General features: G+C 40.7%; 1 protein-coding gene across 3 annotated transcripts in view; it reads left to right on the forward strand.

Annotated features, from left to right (window-relative positions):
- Nucleotides 1-6,299, forward strand: part of RDX (radixin) — a 141,833-nt gene extending 135,534 nt beyond the window's left edge. For all 3 annotated transcript variants that reach the window (XM_056794430.1, XM_056794431.1, XM_007494866.3), the window contains one exon: nucleotides 5,681-6,299. In XM_056794430.1, the coding sequence (XP_056650408.1) occupies nucleotides 5,681-5,717 (37 nt within the window). In that variant the 3' untranslated portion in view covers nucleotides 5,718-6,299. The remainder of the gene's footprint in view (nucleotides 1-5,680) is intronic.
- The last annotated feature ends 14,034 nt before the right edge of the window (nucleotides 6,300-20,333 follow it).

Below are 20,333 nucleotides of genomic sequence, written 5' to 3' on the forward strand. Positions count from 1 at the left end.
GCAATTATTATTAAATGAGATAATTCTAAAATACTTAACATAGAGTTGGGTCATACTGGGCACTTAATTTTCCCTTTTCTTCCCCTTCAGATTAAAAAAAGACCTCCAGTTCTGAGTATTGTGGAAATATTGCATAGTTATGCTTTGCTTTTATGTATTTTTTAACCTGTGGCCACTGATTTTTTCACAATAAAGTTTTCCTTAAAACATTTTATATTCTTATGAATAAATTCCAAGAATAACTAACAATATTATGTACAATTAACTTCATTCTTTGTAGCACTTAAAAAAATTTTTTTCCCTCCAAAATTGTCAGGATTTATGAATGCCAGTTTACTCTTAGGATTACTCATTTTTGCTAACCTAGTTTGTCAGATATAGGCACACTTATAGTCAACATCATCTGAGTTGGGCATATCCTGCATATGTAAGTGCACTTTGTGAATGCATCTCCCCATCCTCACCCACACACACACATTCTGTTCTGATCATTATAAATTTGTTCAGGACAATGAAATTGTCTGGTGCTCATAGCACCACCTAGTGACCCAGGTGAGCAACTCTCCTATCCAGTTTCCCCTCTACCTTTCTTCTTTCTTCCTAGGGAAGATCATGAAAGTGTTCTTTTCCATCTGTTTGTTTTGGTTTCTTTTTTCTGCTCACAGCTCATTTACTTCCACATCAAGTAATCTCATATTTTAAATACATCTTCTTTAACCCCTTTCTTCTTTCCATCTCTTTTCATATTCTGTTATCTGAAAATCTTTCTGTCTTCCCTCTTTCTCCTTTGTTCCTTTTGTGAGCCTAAAATAGGCTATTCCAATCACAGCTTATAAGCATTTAAGAAAAAAAAAAGTTATGTGTGATTGAGCTTCAGACTTAAATTCAGGAAGACCTATGTCAAAAACCTGCCCTAGATATTTATTATTCTGGAAAAGTCACCTAACCTTTCACAGCCTCAGTTTCCTTATCTATAAATTCTGCCACTCAGAGTTTTTGTAAGCATCAAATGAGATAAAGTGTGTAAAGAGCTTTGTGAATCTTAAATCATTATATAAGTGCTATTATTATTACAGTTATATTGTAAAGAAAAACTATATTTTGAAATGAAATCAGGCGCAAAGTCCCATGTCATCATCATCTAAAACTCTTACAAAATTCTAGAAATTGCCTTCTTAGTTTCCACAAAATCCTCCATTTGGTATTTTATCCTTCCTTGTGTTTACCTGCTTCCAATGAATATGTGTTTTGATAAAATATTAAGCAATAATTTTTATTTATTTTAATATTTAAATTATATTGAAATAGTATTGTTTTCTGCTTTTTAATGAAAATTCCTAATTCACAAATATTTTAGGTTAAATAGGATTAAATAGATTAACCTAGAACCTAGCTACCATTTATAAAATTGTCTGTAAGAAAATCTATAACTGCATTTTTTTAAAAAATCAACTTTCAAATAAATTTCTGCAGTAACACCTATATCTATGGTATCCATGATTCTAATTGCTCAGTATACTATTCAACCATCTTTCTTTTGGTCATGGGACAGGCTTCACTTGTACCAGGTATAAACATAGACTGGCTTTGTTATTTCTTCATGTTTTATTAACAATAATCATGAATTTCCAGCATCTCTGTAAAGGTTTGAAGCAAAGTGGGAGAGGGGCTGGTGATCCTACTGTACATAATGAGGGAGTGGGAAGATTAAGGGAATAGCTCTATAATAGCAACTTAATCCCATGTAATACCAAAATGATCACAGGGGAAACATTTTCTAAAGAAGCTTGTCATCCACTCTCCTTAGTTTGTTATTTGGCCTTCACTGTTAGCTAGTTAGAATGGCTTTTATAGCATTGAAAAATCTGTATGCCAGGGAGACCTAGTGCCAGTGGCACCAATATCTTGGAGAAAAAGGAGTTCTGGAGAATTTTTTCATCTTCTTAAAAAGCTTTGGTTTCTCTAGGGGAGTTAAACAGTATTTGTTTTTGAACATCACCAGGCAGAATGATTCTGCCTATTGACTGTGTTAATATGTATGCATGATGGGGAAGAGTGGAAAGAGAGGACTCAATAAATACTTGACTCCCTTGTAAGAGAATTTTAAAAATGTGATGATTTACCGAAACCAGTGAATAAATCCAGAAGTTGTGCAAGTTACCATGAGGCCTGTATGGCTATAACCTAAGAAAATAAAATTAAGGCTACCAAAAAAATATATATATATATAAAATAAAAATATAATAATAATGACTTACATTTCTTTACCACTTACTATGTGCAAGACACTGTCCTAAACATTTAATAACCCTCTCATTTGATCCTCACAACGATTCTGGGAGATAGATGCTTTTGTAATCTCTATTTTACATTGAGGAAACTAAAAATAAAATATAATTCTACTTGTAATCCCAGTGAGCTGAGCAAACATTCCCTATTTTTATGAAAGTTCAGACTCCCTACTGTACATTCATCAGCATTAAACTGTTCTCCAGTTCACTTCTGATATTTGTTATGGTAAAGTAATTTCTTTGACATGACTGCTGAGCACAAGATAGCATCAGAATTGACTGATAACAAGCTACCACCAGCATTACTGGCCAAGATAAGTGTGTTAAGACTTAAAGCAACACAATGACAAAGGCAAACAACTTGTTCCTCTTTATATTTCATTTCTAACACCTCAGTATAAATTCGACTATCATATTTTTTTGAAAATTTTATTTAATTAGATTATTTAGAATATTTTTCCATGGTTACAAGACTCATGCTCTTTCTCTTCCCTTCCCCCGCCCCTTCCCGTATCTGAGGTGCAATTCCACTGGGTTTAATATGTGTCATTGATCAAGACCCATTTCCATATTATTAATATTTGCACTAGGGTGATCATTTAGAGTCTACTTCCCCATTGATTATCATATTTTTGAGTCTAGCTCTGCTTTGGTTTTGTAAATTCTGTTTCTGGGGAAAATCTGGTTTATATTCTGGTTTCTATAGGTGTGCTTTGGTTCCTATCATCTGCTTATTAGTACCCAAGAAGCTTTTAAAAAGGTAAACAGGCACATGAGTTTATCTTACTCTACAGGAGAAACTTACAGAAAGGTATGGATGCAATTTAGATTGGCCTACCAGGCAAGGCTCTAAGCTACATATCTTAAAAATGTGCACCTCTCCTACCATCTGCTTAGGTAGATACAATCACTGAAATTCAAAAGAGTGGGGTCCACTGTGACATTGTGAGCATTTGTTTAAAATTTTCCATTTGATGCCACATATTCACCTCTTTTGTCTATTCCTTTCCCCTTCTCCCTTTACTGCCACCTTAAATCATGGGCTTGCTTTTAGGGAGAGGCTCCTTTTTCCTCTCTCATTAGTTTTTTTTTTTTTTGGCTTGAAATGTTTGATTGATTGCAGGTTCCTTAAGGACATTATTAACATTCTTTTATGCATTGCGTATAGTGATTCAGAAATTCTTGGGGCCCATGTTACACATATACCTATTGACAGTTTTCACAGATAATTTGAATGTCATGAAGCTGGAGAAAAATGCTTATTATTCAAGCCTACCCAGTGTCTAGGAATTGTCTTAACCATGTCATGGAAATGGAAATAAGCCTTTTCTCTATGGAATCATGTCATGGTTGTAACTGTTATTAGGAACATTCTATCTCCAATTCATATGGAATATTATGAAGTTATTTATATTTATTATATATTATAATATGTATAAATATTATGTATTTATAAAGTTATTTCTTTGCAACCATCCTATGAAGTAGGCATTGCAAATATTCAGTGTCAGACAAGCCCAAGGTTACCTAGTAAATAGGTGAAATGGATTCAAATCCAAAGTCTCTCAGCTCCAAATCCATTATCTTTTCACTTTATACTGCATGCACAATGTTTCAAATAACAAATCAGGAACTGCTTTACAAAATTTTCTCAAAACTTCTCAAAATCACAACTTTAGAACATCATCTAGCTTTCTAGTACAAGATTGTGTAGCAGTGATTTCAGCAATGAAAGTCTTGACAATTCACTAGGAAATCAAGATCAGCTGACAGGAAAAAATATTGAAGTACCCAGGAATGAATCTATTAAAAGACTAAGGGAATTGACAATTGCCACATCCATCAACTTGAAATATCACAGGTGAGAGCCATGGAGAAGTAGCTGGTCCTTCTTCTTTAATTTAGTATAATGTTCCTCACCCAGAATCAGTAGAGCCCCCATTTTGTCATTTGGGTAGTGGAGATGGTTTTGCCCTGATATAAAATATGTATTACTCTGTTCTTTGTGATTAAGGGTATTCATTTAAGAGAGGGATGTTTAGGTGTGAGAATGCAGTCTGTGGTCATTACATACAGCATAGCATACTTTGATCCTGGCCTCATCAGCTCTATAACTATTAGAGATAACCCCCACACTTCTGTAATTATGATTATGCCTTTTTCCTGCCTTGACTTTCCTGGCTTCTTGGTCTTTCCTAGGCTCTTGTTCTTCTTCTATGCCCATATGGCTAATTTTAGCTGAGGGAGCTAGGTCAGGCCTGACCTGGAGATTCCCTCTCTGTTACTTGCTTTTTTAGCTTGCCTTGATATCAAAGAATTTTGGCTCTTGGGATGGAGAAGTGGCCTGAGATAGATCTGATGTTGAAAGGGCAAATGAGTAGTGGCGTGAAAATTCTTTTACTGGAGGCAGGAGTATCTTGGACTTAAAAACTTTGTTTTTTAAGACTCCTTGGCTCAAAATCCAAGAATGTTGAAATGAATAGAACTAACAGTTTAGTTTTCTGAGAGCTATGTGAGTCCCAAAGAGCTTCAGTAGCTGGGCAGGGATGATGGATGATGATAGTAATTGAGGATGCAGGTCTGGGAATTTAATCACATGCCATCTCCCATGTCATTGATACATATATATATATATATACATATATATATATATATATATTTCACCATCTTATTTAATGTTTGATGCTTTGGAAGAGGTGTGCTTCCATCACTGAATATTCCCTCCATTTACACAAGTAATAATTGTTCCATATCTCAAGCTTGGTCCATAATTCCCTCTGTGGTAACCACAGAGATTCTCTCCAACAAACTTCAGGCCTTCCTCTTGTTCTTTTATTGTCTTAAGGGTACTAGAGCACTACTTTGACTTCTTGTTTTTACCTCATTCTTACCACATTACCAGCCCACCTCATTTTCCATCTGGTTAAAGATGACAGTATGAAATGATACCCTCACAAATGGTTTTGACATCACTATAATTTTAATCTTGGTTATTGCCGGATAGAATTATATACTATGTTGTGGTAAGTAGGCTCTCACTAGAGCCCAGAAATAATACTAACTTAGTTTGGGGATAGAGTGTATTCAGTAAGCAAAAGCTTTCTCCATACCCTCTAATACAGTTTCCCAAGGAATGATGTTAACTGCCAAGATCACTTGTCTTTAGCAATATTCCTTTTCTCTTAATGTGTAGCTTTAGGTTCTGAATTCAGTCCCAGTAAAGTGCCTGTAAGGCATGTTAACATCAGTATTAAAGGGAGTGACTGCATGGTTACAGATTTCTGGTGTTGGATTTTGCTCAACATCATCACAATGATACTGAAATTTTGTGTTTTTGAATTTTTTCTTCCTTCCTAACTTTGCTGCTCAATTTCTCTGTCTCTGTGCAGGTCACTGGAATCTGATCTCTGGCGGGCCTTAGGATAGACACTTTCTAATGATCAAATGTTTTGAATATATGGTCTCCATAAGTGGAACCATTTACAGCTAAAACAATGTGGAAGAGTCCAGGCTCTCAACCAAGGTTCTCACTGATACTCTCTCTGCACTTTCTTGACTGCTGATTTTTCCTCTCTTAGTCTGCTGTGCTTCCTTTTGGTCATCTTTGGTTATGTTTTCCTGGATATACTTTAGGAAGGTGAGCTGTGACTTCCAAACCTTGCATCGCACCCAGCAGACTCTATCCAGCATTCCTTAATTGATAGGTGGCCGCTTCCTATTTTCAAACAGGTGCATGAGGTCACCTAGTCATCCTTAACTCTCCAAGTTTCGCATGACCAGTTTGTGGGGGAGAAAATATAGTCTGGTTTTCAAAGACCTTTAAGGTTTTGAAGAAAATGTATATAATTTGTAGTTAGCTCTGAATCAAAAGAAGGCAATTGTGTATAGCTCTATTTGCCTGCCTACATACATTTTTGCTCTCCTTAATACACTGTTGCCACATTCCCTTTTCTGCAGGCTGTTTGTATATGTGTAAATAAATGAGACAATAAATATGTTCTAACATTATAACTGAGTCCTGTTTTCATTTGACTTAAGCTTGAGATCAGGCATGACTTTTAAAATGCATATGTAATTGTCCTTTTTGCTAGGAAGGATGGTTGCCTGCCCCTCTTGGATTCTCCCTCCCTCCCTCCCTCTCTTCCTCTCTTCCTCTCTTCCTCCCTCCCTCCCTCCCTCCCTCTCTTCCTCCCTCCCTCCCTCCCTCCCTCCCTCCCTCCCTCCCTCCCTCCCTCCCTCCCTCCCTTCCTTCCTTCCTTCCTTCCTTCCTTCCTTCCTTCCTTCCTTCCTTCCTTCCTTCCTTCCTCCCTCCCTCCCTCCCTCCCTCCCTCCCTCCCTCCCTTCCTTTTTTCCTCCCTCCCTCCCTCCCTTCCTTCCCAAAAGAGCAGTAAGGTCTAGGCAATGGGGGTTAAGTGACTTATCTAGGATCACACAACTAGGAATTATCTGAGATTTGAACCCAGGATCTCCCATCTCTGAGTCTGTCACCCAGCTGCCCCCTATAATATTTTTCTGATGTCAAGGGGGGGAAAGTCATTTTTCAATACCCAGGTGCTTTGTGCAGCTAATAGATTAAGGAGGGGATGATGACAATGATGCTTTTATCAAATGTGGCTTAAATTACCCAATGTGGAAGCTGAGTATGTCAATTAACTGGAAGGGATTTGGGGGTGACGGGTGTTGACTTCAAAATAACACAGAACTACCAAAGTAGTCAGAAAAACCATTCTTTAATAAGGAATAGCAATAGATTTGTATTCTGGCCACCATACAGGGACCACACCCAGGGAACTCTGGGAACCATATCCCTTCTGGAAAGGCACCTTGCAAAATGCCAGCTCTGATGCCTACTCTGCCCAAGGAGTAAACACCATGCTAAGTGCCAACTCTGAAGAGAACCAGAACTTGGGGGTTTGTAAATCGTGAAATTTCTCAGACTTGTGAATGTTAAAAATTTCCACATTGGAACAAATTCCCTACTGGGAAACATTCCCCATTTTGATGTGAGAACTTGCCAGGATCAGAAATGGGAGGACCTCTACTCCACCCGTACTTAAGACTGCTTTAGGGGAGAAAACTCCTTGCTAAACAATGAAAGTACTTGGACCCATGCTTATAATAAGGCAAGGAGTTCTTTGAGCCATGCCTGTTTTTTAGAATTGATACAATGGGATGCTAGGTACCTAAAAGGGTCGGGCAAGTTCTCTCTTAATGAGATTAGTCAACTCAGCTGTGTTTTCTCTGGTTCAGACTTACTGAGGAGATTAGTCGACTTAGCAGGAATTCAGATGGGCAGTCCTTTGGAAAACATCTACAGTGATTGGTAGATGTAAGGACTTAGGGGAGGTGACATAGGAGAAAAACCCCTATATAAGAAAAAGCAGAATCTCTTGAAAAAAAAATCCTTTTGGAGGATCTCTGATGAGGATCACTTGGGAAGAATCTCTTGAGAGAGGCTCTGGAGAAGGGAAGATCTTGGAGGACAATCTCTAAGGAGGTCTCGCTGGAGCTCCTTTGAGGGGACTCTGTCCCTCTGGAGGCTCTGGAGAGAGGCCCTTTGAAACAGTCTCTGGCTGGAAGGCTCTTTAAGGAGGACTCTGGCTGGAACTCTCTGGTGAAGTCAGCTGAGATGGAGCTGGCCTGGTGTCACTAGAATCCTTGCTTAGACAGACCTTGTAGTGAGTGTTAAAAGACTGACTGACTGATCTCTCTTAAGACTCAGGTCTAGGCCATGTTGGCTTATGGCCCTTCATACTTATTTCCTTTTTCTCTCTTTCTCTCTTTTCTTTAATTCCACATTTGTATTAATTAAAATCTCTATAAAACTCAGTTGACTTGGGTATTTGAATAATTGGGAATATTTCCCTGACGACCACCTTATATTTGATTTAAAACCAAGACACTGTAGTGAAACATATTTTCTGTGGTCAAATTTACTCACCCTCTCTTATATCTATCACAATTTATATCTTCCACCATTTTAACTCACTACAATTTACAACATCACTCTTTTAACTGTTACAGTTTAAGAACATCAGCCATTTTAATTATTACAGTTTATGGCACCAACTATTTTAATTATAACAGATTTCTTATACTAAGGCCGGCCTGCACAGACAAACCACAAACAGGGTGCAAACCTCTTTGCAGCCAGCCTCAGGGGTATTACCTAGGGGTCAACTATGTCACATCAAAGGCAAGGGTCAAACTTCCTAGGAGCTGGGCTCCTGAGAGGAGACCACAGGATAAGGGGAGCCTCTAAAACAAAAGGCACTTAACATTAGCTATGTCCACAAATCCCACCCAGCTAAGGGTTCCCAAATAGTCTAAAGTCTATAGTTCAACCCCAAAACAGGGGTGCTTGGTACTGAGGTTTCTCAGAGGGCAGAGGTAAACTGAGTCACCCAAATTTCTCCTCATTCGAGGACCTGGCCATGAACATGAAGATTCATCACTTCTAGGATAGTGAATTTCCTTCCACTCAGTGATTTACTTGGAGACCCAGAGGTCTGTTCTTCCTTGCACTTGGAAGGAACAGTTCCCCAGTGATAATTCTCTTTCTAGAGAGAGGACATTAGCAGGTCAGCCATTAACCTCTTCACAGGGTAGGATTGATATTGTTTACCTAATGTCAATTTCCATTGGTTCCCCAACTTGATTTCTTATCAGTTTGGAGGTCCTCATTAATCAAGTATTTTTTTAAAAAGTTAGTCCTTAGCTTAGTGTTCAGAAGTGAATTGTTTCCAACATTAATATGCTGCTTTTTGCCATAAAAGAAGGGTAATTTAAGCATAAAAGAAGAATGGAGCATGAATAATTAGCAGCTAGGTGGCACAGTGGATGGAGCACTGAACCTGGAGTTAGGAAGACCTGAGTTGAAATCTAGTCTCAGAAACCTACAAGATGTGTGACCCTGGGCAAGTCACTTAGCCAGTGTCTGACTCAGTTTTTCCATCTATAAATGGGGATAATTTTATCTCCTAGCTAAAATAAGGCAATATTTTTAAGCACTTTGCAAATTTTCAAAAGTTAACTTAGTAATAACTCAGTGCTATGATTCTTTAAGGTTTCAGAAATTTAGGCTTATTAGGTAGGTAGTGTAAATAGAACTGTCATTTTTCCAGATGAGGAAACTGAGGGCCAAAGAAGTGAAATGGCTTGGCTTGGCCCCAGTCACAGGAGAGTTGAACCCAGCTCTTCTGACTCCAAGGCCAAAGCCTTAAAAAAAAATTCTATCAAACCACTTAGACTGAATAATACTTAGAATATTTCCTGAATATGTAAGGAATCAGAATTAGAGGTTAGAAGAATATAGAAAATCATCCAGCCTTCCAGGAGATGTCTCCTCACTCTTCAGGAAAGCCGATAATTGAGTGTCTTCCTGGGGGTGTCATCTCTAATGTCGGTTTGGCCTTTTGTCTCAGGGCCTTTAAAGGATGGAGTGTTCTAGAGAATATACTACACCAGGGTCATAGACTGAGAGTGAGATGAAGACCTCCAGAGTCTTCCTGTCTGACTTCCTCTTCCTCTTGGAGACAAGGACACTGAACCCCAGAGAAGGGTCTAAGCAAATTCCTCAGCAAAACTCCTGAGCAAAACTGCCAGACCACAACTTCCTGAACTAAACATCCAGGGAGGGGGGAGAGAAGGAAGGAAGGGTATCATCAAGCTCCCATGGGAAACAGCTCTGAGTTGGCTGAGTGACTTTGGGCAAAGCATCACACTGTCCCAGACCTCAGGCTTCTCATTCAATTCAGTTCAGCAGCATCTATGGATGCCCAATGCCATGCTAATTGGGAGGGCTGTAAGGATAGAATGAAAAATAGTGCCTGAATCTGTAAAATAGGGGGATGACAGTTGTTACAAGGGAATCACTTTAAAAGACTGATATATATTTAAGGTCGCCAAGGAATTCAGCTATGTAATTCCTAAATGAAAACTCAAGTCAGCAGTAAATCTTTTATGGAGTTTAATTACAATAGGAGTAAGAAAGGAATTAGAGATAGAGAGAAAAAGGGAGAGAGGGGAATAGGGCTTAAATACCCCTTCTGTTTAGGCTGGGCCAAAAGGCCCAAGCCCTTAGATAGCTGGGGCAAAGAAAAGAGAGCAGTCCCTATTACTCACGTGACCAAAATGGAGAAACAGTCTCAGAGGCCCCCACCTTCAGCTTCCTTCAGAGCAAGCTTCTCAGAGCACACACCACCACTCCCACAAACTCCTCAACCCCCCTGATCTTTAAGGAAACCATCCAAGTTGCCTCCCCTCAGTTCTCACATCTACCAAATCACTGTCCATCAATTTCCCTGTGCCAATGGAGGCTCTAGCTTAACCCAGGACCGCCCAGAGGCTTTGCACATGTCTGTTGAAGGTCATATTTTCAAATAATTAAATCTTTGCTCCTTTGCTACAGCCCTTTCGAAATCCTGTTAACCTGAGTAGGGTAGAGATTGGAATAATTAAATTTTGATCTAGGCTGCAGCCCTTACTCAATCCTGTTAGGACTGAATAGGGTGGAGATTGATTCCAAGTATCTCCATTGTATCAATTCTAAAATCAATCATGACTCAAAGAAATTCCTGTTCTATGCTTAAGCATAGGTCAAAGTCCTTTCCATTGTTCAGCAAAGGGTTTCTGTCCTAAAGTAATCTTAAGAAGGGAAGAGAAGGAACCTCCCATGCCAATGGGGTTCCCATTCCAATAGACTATCAGTAAGCAATTTTCCAAGTATGAAATATCCCAATGGTGAAATTTCCAACATTTATAAGTCTAAGGAATTTTAAGGTTTACACAGTAGAATGTATCTAAAGGACTTTAAGGGTCTGTAAGTCACACAAGAGCAGTGAGGAAGAGGGCTGAGGCCAGGAAGAGGGCTGCAAGATTTGAAGATTCCCATCTCCACCCAGAGATCTGCCATCTTGACCTGTCTGCCGACCCGAGTCCAGCAGGGCTTTGGTTTCCTAATGAGTGCCTCACAGGAAGTCTGCAGAATGTGCCCTGATCCTTCTTTGCTAGTTCCTTGCCAGACTGCCAGGAGAACATGTGGGAAGAGATCATGTTAGTCATTGCACAGGGAGCATTCTGTGGATTTTCTAGTTGAGTTCATGGTGGCTCAGATATGGATGGGGGGATGTCACAGACCAGGGGATCCAGACAGTATCATGGGGCTTTCTAGGAGAAAGGCAAGGAAGGAGGCCAGTTGGGAGGCTGGCTGCCTTTTCCCTTACAGAAGAGAAATTAAACTTGTTCTAGCAATGAGGCAAATTTAGTTGTGATGTAAAGAAAGATATCTCAATAATTAGGACTGTCGATAAAGTGAAATGGGCTACCGTGGGTCACAGTGGGTGCCTTCTCCCTGGAAGTCTACCACAAAGCACAGATGCTCTCTTGGGTGTGTGGTACTTTGTATTTTTTATGAATATGAAATATGAAATTTGTATTTCATACTTTTTGAACACTAGTGAAAAGCTTCTTTTCAAAGAGTGGCAATTCAAAGCCATTGAGGTCAAATCTCTTACAAGATCTTTATTCATTTCTGACATTTCATGTAAAATATTATTTTGAATTTGACAAGCATGAACGTGGCCACATACAAATAACAACTATGAACTCTTTCATAGTTTTAGGTATATTAAGTTGAACATGATAGTCACAAATACCCTGCTTATCAGTCAGTTAAAAAAAATCAATCCATGCATTGTATGCATTTATTAAGTACCTTCTGTATGCCAAGTACTATGCTAAGCTAGGGATACAATGAAAGGCAAAAGAGGGTCCCTGCCTTCAAGGAGCTCATAGTTCAAAGGAAGAAGACCAACAGGGGGTCAATAGAATAAATTAGAGATAATCAGCACAGGGAAGGCCCTGGCATTAAGGAGAGGGACAAGGAAAGGCTCCTGGCAGAAGGTAGGCTGTCCCCAGGACTTGAAGGAGGCCAGATGGTAGAGATGAAGGTGAAGAGTATATATGAGGGCAGCCAGTGAAAACGTCAGAAGTCCAGAGACAATGTCTGTCACTTTCTGAACTTTCCAGCTCTTCTCTATATTTTTAAATATTTCATCATGGCTCTTATTTCCCTGTTTTTTAGTGTCACCACTAACTTCTGTCTTCTCTTATTACAAATAAATTCTATCATTTAACTTCACATCCATTGGATTTCTCCTCAAGCTTTCCACGGCTTAGAAGAGCAAAAATTCATCCTTTGTTTTCAGCATAAGAACAGAGAAAGTTGTCACTCCAAATCCAAAGCACCTGAGTCTTCAAGAGTTAATGGTGTGGGACCAGCTGGGTAGTTCAGTGGATTTAGAGTCATTCCTAGAGAGGGGAGGCCCTGGGTTCAAATCTGAGCTCAGACACTTCCTAGCTGTGTGACCCTGGGCAAGTCATTTAACCCCTACTGCCTAGCCCTTACTACTCTTCTGCCTCAGAAACGAAACCCAGGATTGATACTAAGATGGAAGATAAGGGTTTTAATTAAAATTAAAACATTATTAAAGAGTTAATGGTGTGAATTCATGCCTGGATATCCCTGGAAGGTGGAGGTTAGCCATGGCAGAGATATAGACAATGAACTTGTGCTGCAAAGTAGCTAAGGAGAACCTTAGCTAGCAATCTCAGGTTGCCTGGAAAATGTATTTCGGTCAATGTTAATAACAACTTGCCTGTCGTTTCTGTTTTTGCTACATCAGGATGAAGCCAATAGTAGTCTGCCCACCACTGCTCACCTAATCAGTCTGAAGAATGAGGCAAGGTCACCTAGTTAGTTATTATTTTAAAAATCAATTTAAAAGCATTAGCTTATTCAATCCTCATAAGAACCCCAATGATTTAGGCTTGTTTTTGGTCTAGACTTGTCATTTCAATACTGTTGGAAACTCCTAATAAGAGAATTCCCTCCACTGATGCAGATTGGGTGCTTAGAGATAAAGGGACTTGTGAACTGACTCCATCAGCTAGTCCTTTCCCTCTGCCAAACTGCTTCTTATAAGGAAGGACCACAGGAAATATTCCCATTTTGTAGATGAGGAAACTGATTTTTAGAAGAAGTTGTGACATATGCAGTCATTCCAGTATTTTAAAGATCTGTTCATTTCGTCACTGTGAATGCCCCCAACCCCCATTCAGCCCCCTCTGAATGTACTGCCGAGACTGAAAAAGGTCTTCCCTTGGTCAGGAACTTCTCAAAGAGGCTAGACTGGCCCTTGGACAAGATACACTGTCTATCACTTATACCAGAGGCCTTTCCAGGTTGTGGAAAGGCTTGCAAAGCCTTTGATGACCTAGAGGCATTGGAAGAAGCCATTCAGTAGAGATATGTGGCCACAGGACTAGTCAATAGTAGAGGCAGAATTCGAACCAGGTGCTTTCTGACTCTCACATCCCACACTCCTTCCAAGTCTTTCTACTCTCCCTGTACTCTCCAGGTTAGATGCCATAGAGAGATTAGCAGTTGAGATACTGAGACATTTCCAGGAGACAAAATCCAAGGGAAGAAGAACTCGTAAAATTCTTGGCCACAAACGTCTCTACACAAATGCCCAAAGCTTAGGCAACAATTCCAAAGAGAGCGTGAGGAAAGGAAGCTGAGCTACGTATCACAGAAGGCCTTTTCAAGGAATTTAGCCATAAAAGGAAGGAGGGATATGGGAGGATAGCCAGTTGATAGATGCAGAATAGCATAGATGCCTTAAAAGAAATCATCTCTAAACCATATGATAAAGTCCCTTCTCCCCCAGCTCCAGAAATACAGATGGTATTGCAGTCCCATCATCAACACATTAGGCACAAACTGAACATGGATTTGTAGGGTTTTCAGATCTGCTCCCTTTCGGGACTGGGATTGTGCTTTAAAAAAATAAAAAACAAAAATCAATCTCCCCTCCCTCTTCCTCTTCCCCTCCCCTCCAAAAAAATCACAGCAAAAGCCTGAATTTTTAATGTCAAAAGTCATGAGGTTGTTGGGAGACTGCTGCATGACTTAGTGGATGGAGGGTCAGCTCTAGAGATTGGAGGTCCTGGGTTCAAATCTGACCTCAGACATTTCTTAGCTTTGTGACCCTGAGCAAGTCACTTAACCCCCATTGCCTAGCCCTTACCACTCTTCTGCCTTGAAACTGATACTTGGTGCTGATTCTAAGATGGAAGGTAAGGGTTAAAAAAAATGTCATAAGATTAGAAAGACTCCTCCCAGGGTCGATCAAAGTGAACAATGAACCCAGGCTGAACTTCTTTATATAATAATCACATGAGGCAGTTATATATAAGTGATGCCATATGTCCCTCTCTAAAAGGGAGACCCAAAACACACCTTCAATGTAAGTGCTCTGTGCCCTGAATATTTTATTTATCACTAGATTTAATTGAAGTGTAAACTAAAATGTTAGCTGAAGAGAACAATTTAGGTGAAAGGTCCATGCTTGCTCTTTGGTCATATTCATCTAACTATGACAGTGACCCAGGAGAAATAGGTTACCAATAAGTAGATAGAACACTTATTAAGTACTTAACTATGTTCCAAGCACAGTGTTAAGTGCTAGGAATATAAATTCGAGTAAAAAGAAGGGCAGGCTCAAGGAGTTTATGTTCTAATAGAGGAAGGCAATAAGACTTCTTGCCCAGGTGGCAGTTAGAGAGGATGAGCCAAAGATGTCTGAGACTTTAAGGACAGGTTGAAAGGAGAATATCCTTCATGAGAGTGCTCTAAAGTTGGCTCACATTTGTCCTGTCAATCATCAGATGGTTTATGCCCTCACAGAGTTTATCACATCCCTCTACCACCTTCCTTCCCCAGCAGGACTGGGTTTGGCCCTTGGTGCATGTTCAAAGCTGGATAAGATTTGAGCAAGATCCTTTTTTGGGAATAGGATAGTTTTGGGAAATTAACTAGAAATTTGAGACCACCAGACATATTTATAAAGGAATGCTTTGGGGTATTACACCTTATCTCCAGGGTCTAGAAGAATCAATAAAGCCCCTCAACAGATCTCCCAAATGGAGTGATTTGGAGACATGGAGATTAACTGGCTCTTTTTGCTGCTGGTGATCTCCATAACCTGGCAGGGGACTTTCCTGGCCTCACCCATCTCAGGCTGGCCCTGGTCCAGAAGGAGGACTTCAAGTTATTGTGATGGTCTCTCCTTTAACCCAAATGGCTGGAATCTATCTAGGATATATACCCGCATTTGTAATGTGGGGGAGAGTGGGGGTGTTTTACCTCTGGGAAAAATATTTCCCTCAACTCTCCTCTCCTCAGTGTACTGAGTCCTCTTGCTGGATTTTGATTCAGAAATGACTTTTTTTCTGACTTTACCTCATGGTTTCTTCATAGTTTAATTGCACCAGAAAGATAACTGACTTTGAACTTCACCATCACTTAAGACCCTATCAGCTGTTGGAATATAGGCAGGTGGGAATTCAGCGTGGGTGGCCTGAAAGAGAATAAGCCACCTAAAGGACATCTGGAGTGTAAGAAGCCACTTTGTAAGGGGCACTAACGCCTTGCAGCACCTGTGATCACTTTATGACTAGGTTCCTGTTTTATGGCCAGAAAAAATTAATGCCTTTCCTAATATTACTCCAGTTTTGTTCTACCTAATGAAATACAGACTCCTGAGAGACAAAGATTTCTGGATGGGGTCATATAAAATAAAAATATAATTACTAATCACCACCAGATCTAAGGAGAGAAAGGGGCAATATTAGGGGGGTGGAGAGAATTTCTTAAGGCAAGGCAAGAGAACTAGTCTAGTGATTTCCCTTCCAGGTTGATTATATTAACAAATGTACCAGGAAAAATCCCAAGAATACAAAAGTCAACAAATTAGGAAGGCCACTTCCATCCTTCTTTTAGGACAGGGCTGGGCTCTCCCCTTGATCTTCCTGTTTATTCACCCAGCCTTTAAAAGGGGGTGTTGCCCAACCTATGTAAAATATTTTTCTTAGAACTTATTCAAAGCTTGTGGCTATCAATATTTCCCACACCACTTCATTCCATCAGCCCTGTGACAGCAAATTAATGCACCAGGGATCACTTCCTGCTAGTAATTTAGTAAAGTGTTACAGAATGAATTGAGTGAAACCATTAGGGATCCTAAGAAATCTGTTGGTTTATTCTTGGAATCTATACCAGTTCAGAATATTTAACCACAGTGTCCTGGGCAGCCTCGGGCTGGAAATGAACGGGCCAGTAGTACAACAACCTGGAATCTTTGCCTTCCTTGATAATTCAGGAACCAGGAAGTGATGTTGGGACTGATGAAGGCAGGAGACAGAGTTGGCATTTCCTGGACTATGGCAAGAGTCTGTAGCCCTTCTGTCTCTTAGTCCACCCCCATCCCTCAATTATCCCTTTTGGCCTACACCCCCACCCCCTCCCTGGGCAGCTGCTCCTTTTGTGACAGCTTCACTAAACATGTGGCATATGTAGAACCTGTACTGTTGCAACCTGATTTTGCTTTACTTGTAAGTTATCTGTTTATCAGTGAATTCATGCCCATACAATACCAGTTTGTCCTTGCCTTATTATCCAAATTATTTGATTACTAAAACAAGTCTATGACTTATGAGAAAGAACACTATCCACATTCAGAGGAAGATCTGTGGGAGCAGAAACACAGAAGAAAAACAACTGCTTGATCACATGGTTGGATGGGGATATGATTGGGGATGGAGACTCTAAATGATCACCCTAGTACAAATATCAATAATATGGAAATAGGTCTTGATCAAGGTCACGTGTAAAAGCCAGTGGAGTTGTGTGTAAGCTATAGGAGGGGTTCGGGGGAGGAGAGGGAAAGAACATGATTTTTGTAACCCTGGGAAAATGTCTAAATTAATCAATTAAATAAAATTAAAAAAAAAATAAAACAAGTCCATGAACCTTTGCTAGAGTTTATAGAATATGATGACTGTACAGCTACCAAGTTTTGTTCTCTCTTGCCTGCTGTTAAAAGGGTTTTCTAACCCTTATTGATTATTGGATTATTAATTATGTCCTATATGGACAGGAGACCCTTAGACTACCCCCCCCCCAACTCCCAAAGCTGGTGGTATATTTGGATAGAGTTTGAGTCTTGGAGTCAGGAAGACCCAAGTTAAATCTGGCTTCTGGCTCTTGATATCTGGGTGAAGTCACTTTAACCACTGTCTTCCTCAGTTTTCCCAACTATAGAATGGGGACAATAATAGGATCTACCTCCCAGGGTCATAGTGAAAATCAAATGAGATAGTTGTGTTTAGTGCCGAACAGTATGTGTCCCATAGTAGATGTTGGGAATAAATGCTTATTCCCATCTAGGTTCCCCATCCCCAATTTTTTCAAATATATATTTGGAACTATCATACAAATAAAACAGGCATTGAAGGAGGGGAGGGATTTGGAAAGTGTCAGCTTTTGAGTCCCTGTGAAATCGGGATCTGCTCCCAGGGAGATCCTATAGCCAGTGGAACTGACCCCAAGGCAGCAGCCAGGGTGGGGGTGGTGTGATTGGGGTGGGGTCATGCATTCCACTGACTACTCCATTCAATTTGGGGAAGGCAGAGAGCTGAAGAACAATCACTTCCTTTCCTTTCACGTTTCTAGTGCATTCGCTTACTTTCTTGAAGTAAAAGTTCGCCCACAGAAACTGAGTTGGGCATTTATATATACATATGTGTGTGTATGCATATATATATATATATATTCAATTAGTTAATTAAACTAACACTTTTATTTTTTTAAAACTCTTACTTTCTGTCTTGGAATCAATACCAGGAACTGGCTCCGAGGCAGAAGAGTGGTAAGGGCTAGGCAATGTGGGGGTTAAGTGACTTGCCCAGGGTCACACAGCTGGGAAGTGTCTCAGGTCACATTTGAACCCAGGACCTCCTTCTCTGGGCCTGCCTCTCAATTCACTGAGCTACCCAGCTAACCCCTAAGCTAACACTTTTAATTTCAGGTTGAATTTGTGCAAGTAAGGAAGGAAGCAATGTGAATACAATTAACATTTGATTTCAACACTATGGGGTTGGGTGGCACGGGCTGGTTTTAGGAAGAGTCGGAAAGCTCTTCCAAATCATAAAATGGTTCTATAAGACATTGGCAATAACTGCGGATCACTGAAAATGTTCGTCCTGTTGCCTTCCACTCTTCGGGGCCAAAAAGAATGCTCCTCAAATAGTTCTTTATAGCATGGGGTTGACAATCAACTGTTATGTGGGCAGAGCCTGGCAGAGGGGGAAGTAGGCAAATTCCTGTAACAGGTCCAAACCGGAATTTGTTCTCCCTCGAACCTGGTCTCTCAAATTTCCTGGTACTCTCCTGGGTACTCTCATCCTCCCAGTCACCCACACTTGTAACCTTGCTGTTGTCTCACGCACGGTACTCACTCTTTTTTCCGGGTCCGATCTCTTGTTTCTGCCTTCACACAATCTCCCCTGTAGTTCCCTTCTTTGCTTTCCCGCACCCTAGTGAAAGCCCCCGTCACCTCGGGGCTGACTAGCTTCGTGGCCATCTGGAGAGGCTTCTTGCCTGGTCTCCCTCGTTTCCAATCTTCCGTCTTCTTTCCACATGGCTGGCGAAGGGATTTTCCTCAAGTAGATGTGGGGCCGCGCCCACTCTCAGTAAACTACAGCCCCTCTCCCTTCCGGGGCCAAGGGCGAAGCCCTCGGGCATTCCGAGCTCTTTAGAACTTGGCCCCTTCCTCCCTTTTCAGTATTCGGACACAGTGGCCCACGTAGGGATTCCCCTCCATCCCACTCCGTACCCCATCTCTGTACCTTTTCTGTTTCTGCTCCTTGTGCCCAGAACGTGCATCCCTCCCCGTCCCCCCCCCCCCCCCCAACCCCCGGAAACTACATTCTGCTTATACTGTTTCTTTTATGTACATAGCGATAGGTACGTTGTCTCTCCATTAGAATATGAGCTCTGGAAGGCAGGAACCCAGTTTTTTTCCTTTATATGTATCTCCAGCTAGTAAAGGGCTAGAATGCTTTGCATAATAAGCCTTCAGTGTTTGTTGACTGACTTGATTAAGCCACGGAAGCTTTGAGACGGTCTAATAAGTAGCTGCGTGTCTTGAAGGAGATGAGCCTGTAAAGATCGATATTTCCATTCATTCAACAGGGCCCTTAAACTTAAGTTCAGGATTCGTTCCCGTCGTCCTCTCCACGGAGCAGTCAGGGTTCCCCTTGGAGCACCTCCCACGTTCCTCAGGAAGGGGTATTAGGTCATTTTGCAGGAACTAAAGGATTCTCAGCCCATGCCCAGCCTTCTGGTGGAGTCAGTCGTCTGGCATCTTTTACTGGTTAATTCTGGGCTAATGAATGTCCATCGATCTGAACTCAAATCCTTTTCAGCTTGGTCAGACACCACCAGTGTTTGCCTCTGCTAAAATGGCCTTTTGGAAATGCCTGTTATCTCCTACCCGTCAGAGGGGAGCTTGAAGAAAAAAGCTTTAGTGGGTTCAGGAATGTGGACCCAATCAATGTTGGTCAATCACTACATAAGCATATTTAACACACCTACTAATTGCCAGACCCCAGGGATTCAAGAAGAAAGGGAAAATGATCCCTTTGAGGGGGGCAGAGGTGGCTCAGCAGATTGAGTCAGGCTCTGAGATGGGAGGTCCAGGGTTCAAATTTGACCTCAAATATGTCCTAACTGAGTGACCCCGGTCAAGTCACTTAACCCTATTGCCTAGTCCTCACTGCTCTAGGAATATTTTACTGTTTTCCTCTCTTCATAGAGAACAGAAGTTCGAAGCCTAATAGTTCATTGCTTCTGTTAGTATGCCATGCAAATAGATACACAGTATCCATTCCAAGATGGAGGTAAGGTTTTGTGACTTTTTTTTTTAAGAAAGAGAATAACTATTTTGTGATACTTATATTCTGTTGGAGGAAACAATTCATATATATTATACAAAGTAAATCTAAATTAATCTCTAGAGGTCAGGCACTAGCTCCTGGGGGGGGGGGGGGGGGGAACGGCAGGAAGGGAAATTGGCTAAAACCTCCTATATATAGGATGTCAGTTCAATAGGAGATTATAATTCCCTATGCTCATTC

The sequence above is a fragment of the Monodelphis domestica genome, chromosome 4 (genome assembly GCF_027887165.1).
Source record: "Monodelphis domestica isolate mMonDom1 chromosome 4, mMonDom1.pri, whole genome shotgun sequence".
In the NCBI taxonomy this organism is placed as follows: domain Eukaryota; kingdom Metazoa; phylum Chordata; class Mammalia; order Didelphimorphia; family Didelphidae; genus Monodelphis; species Monodelphis domestica.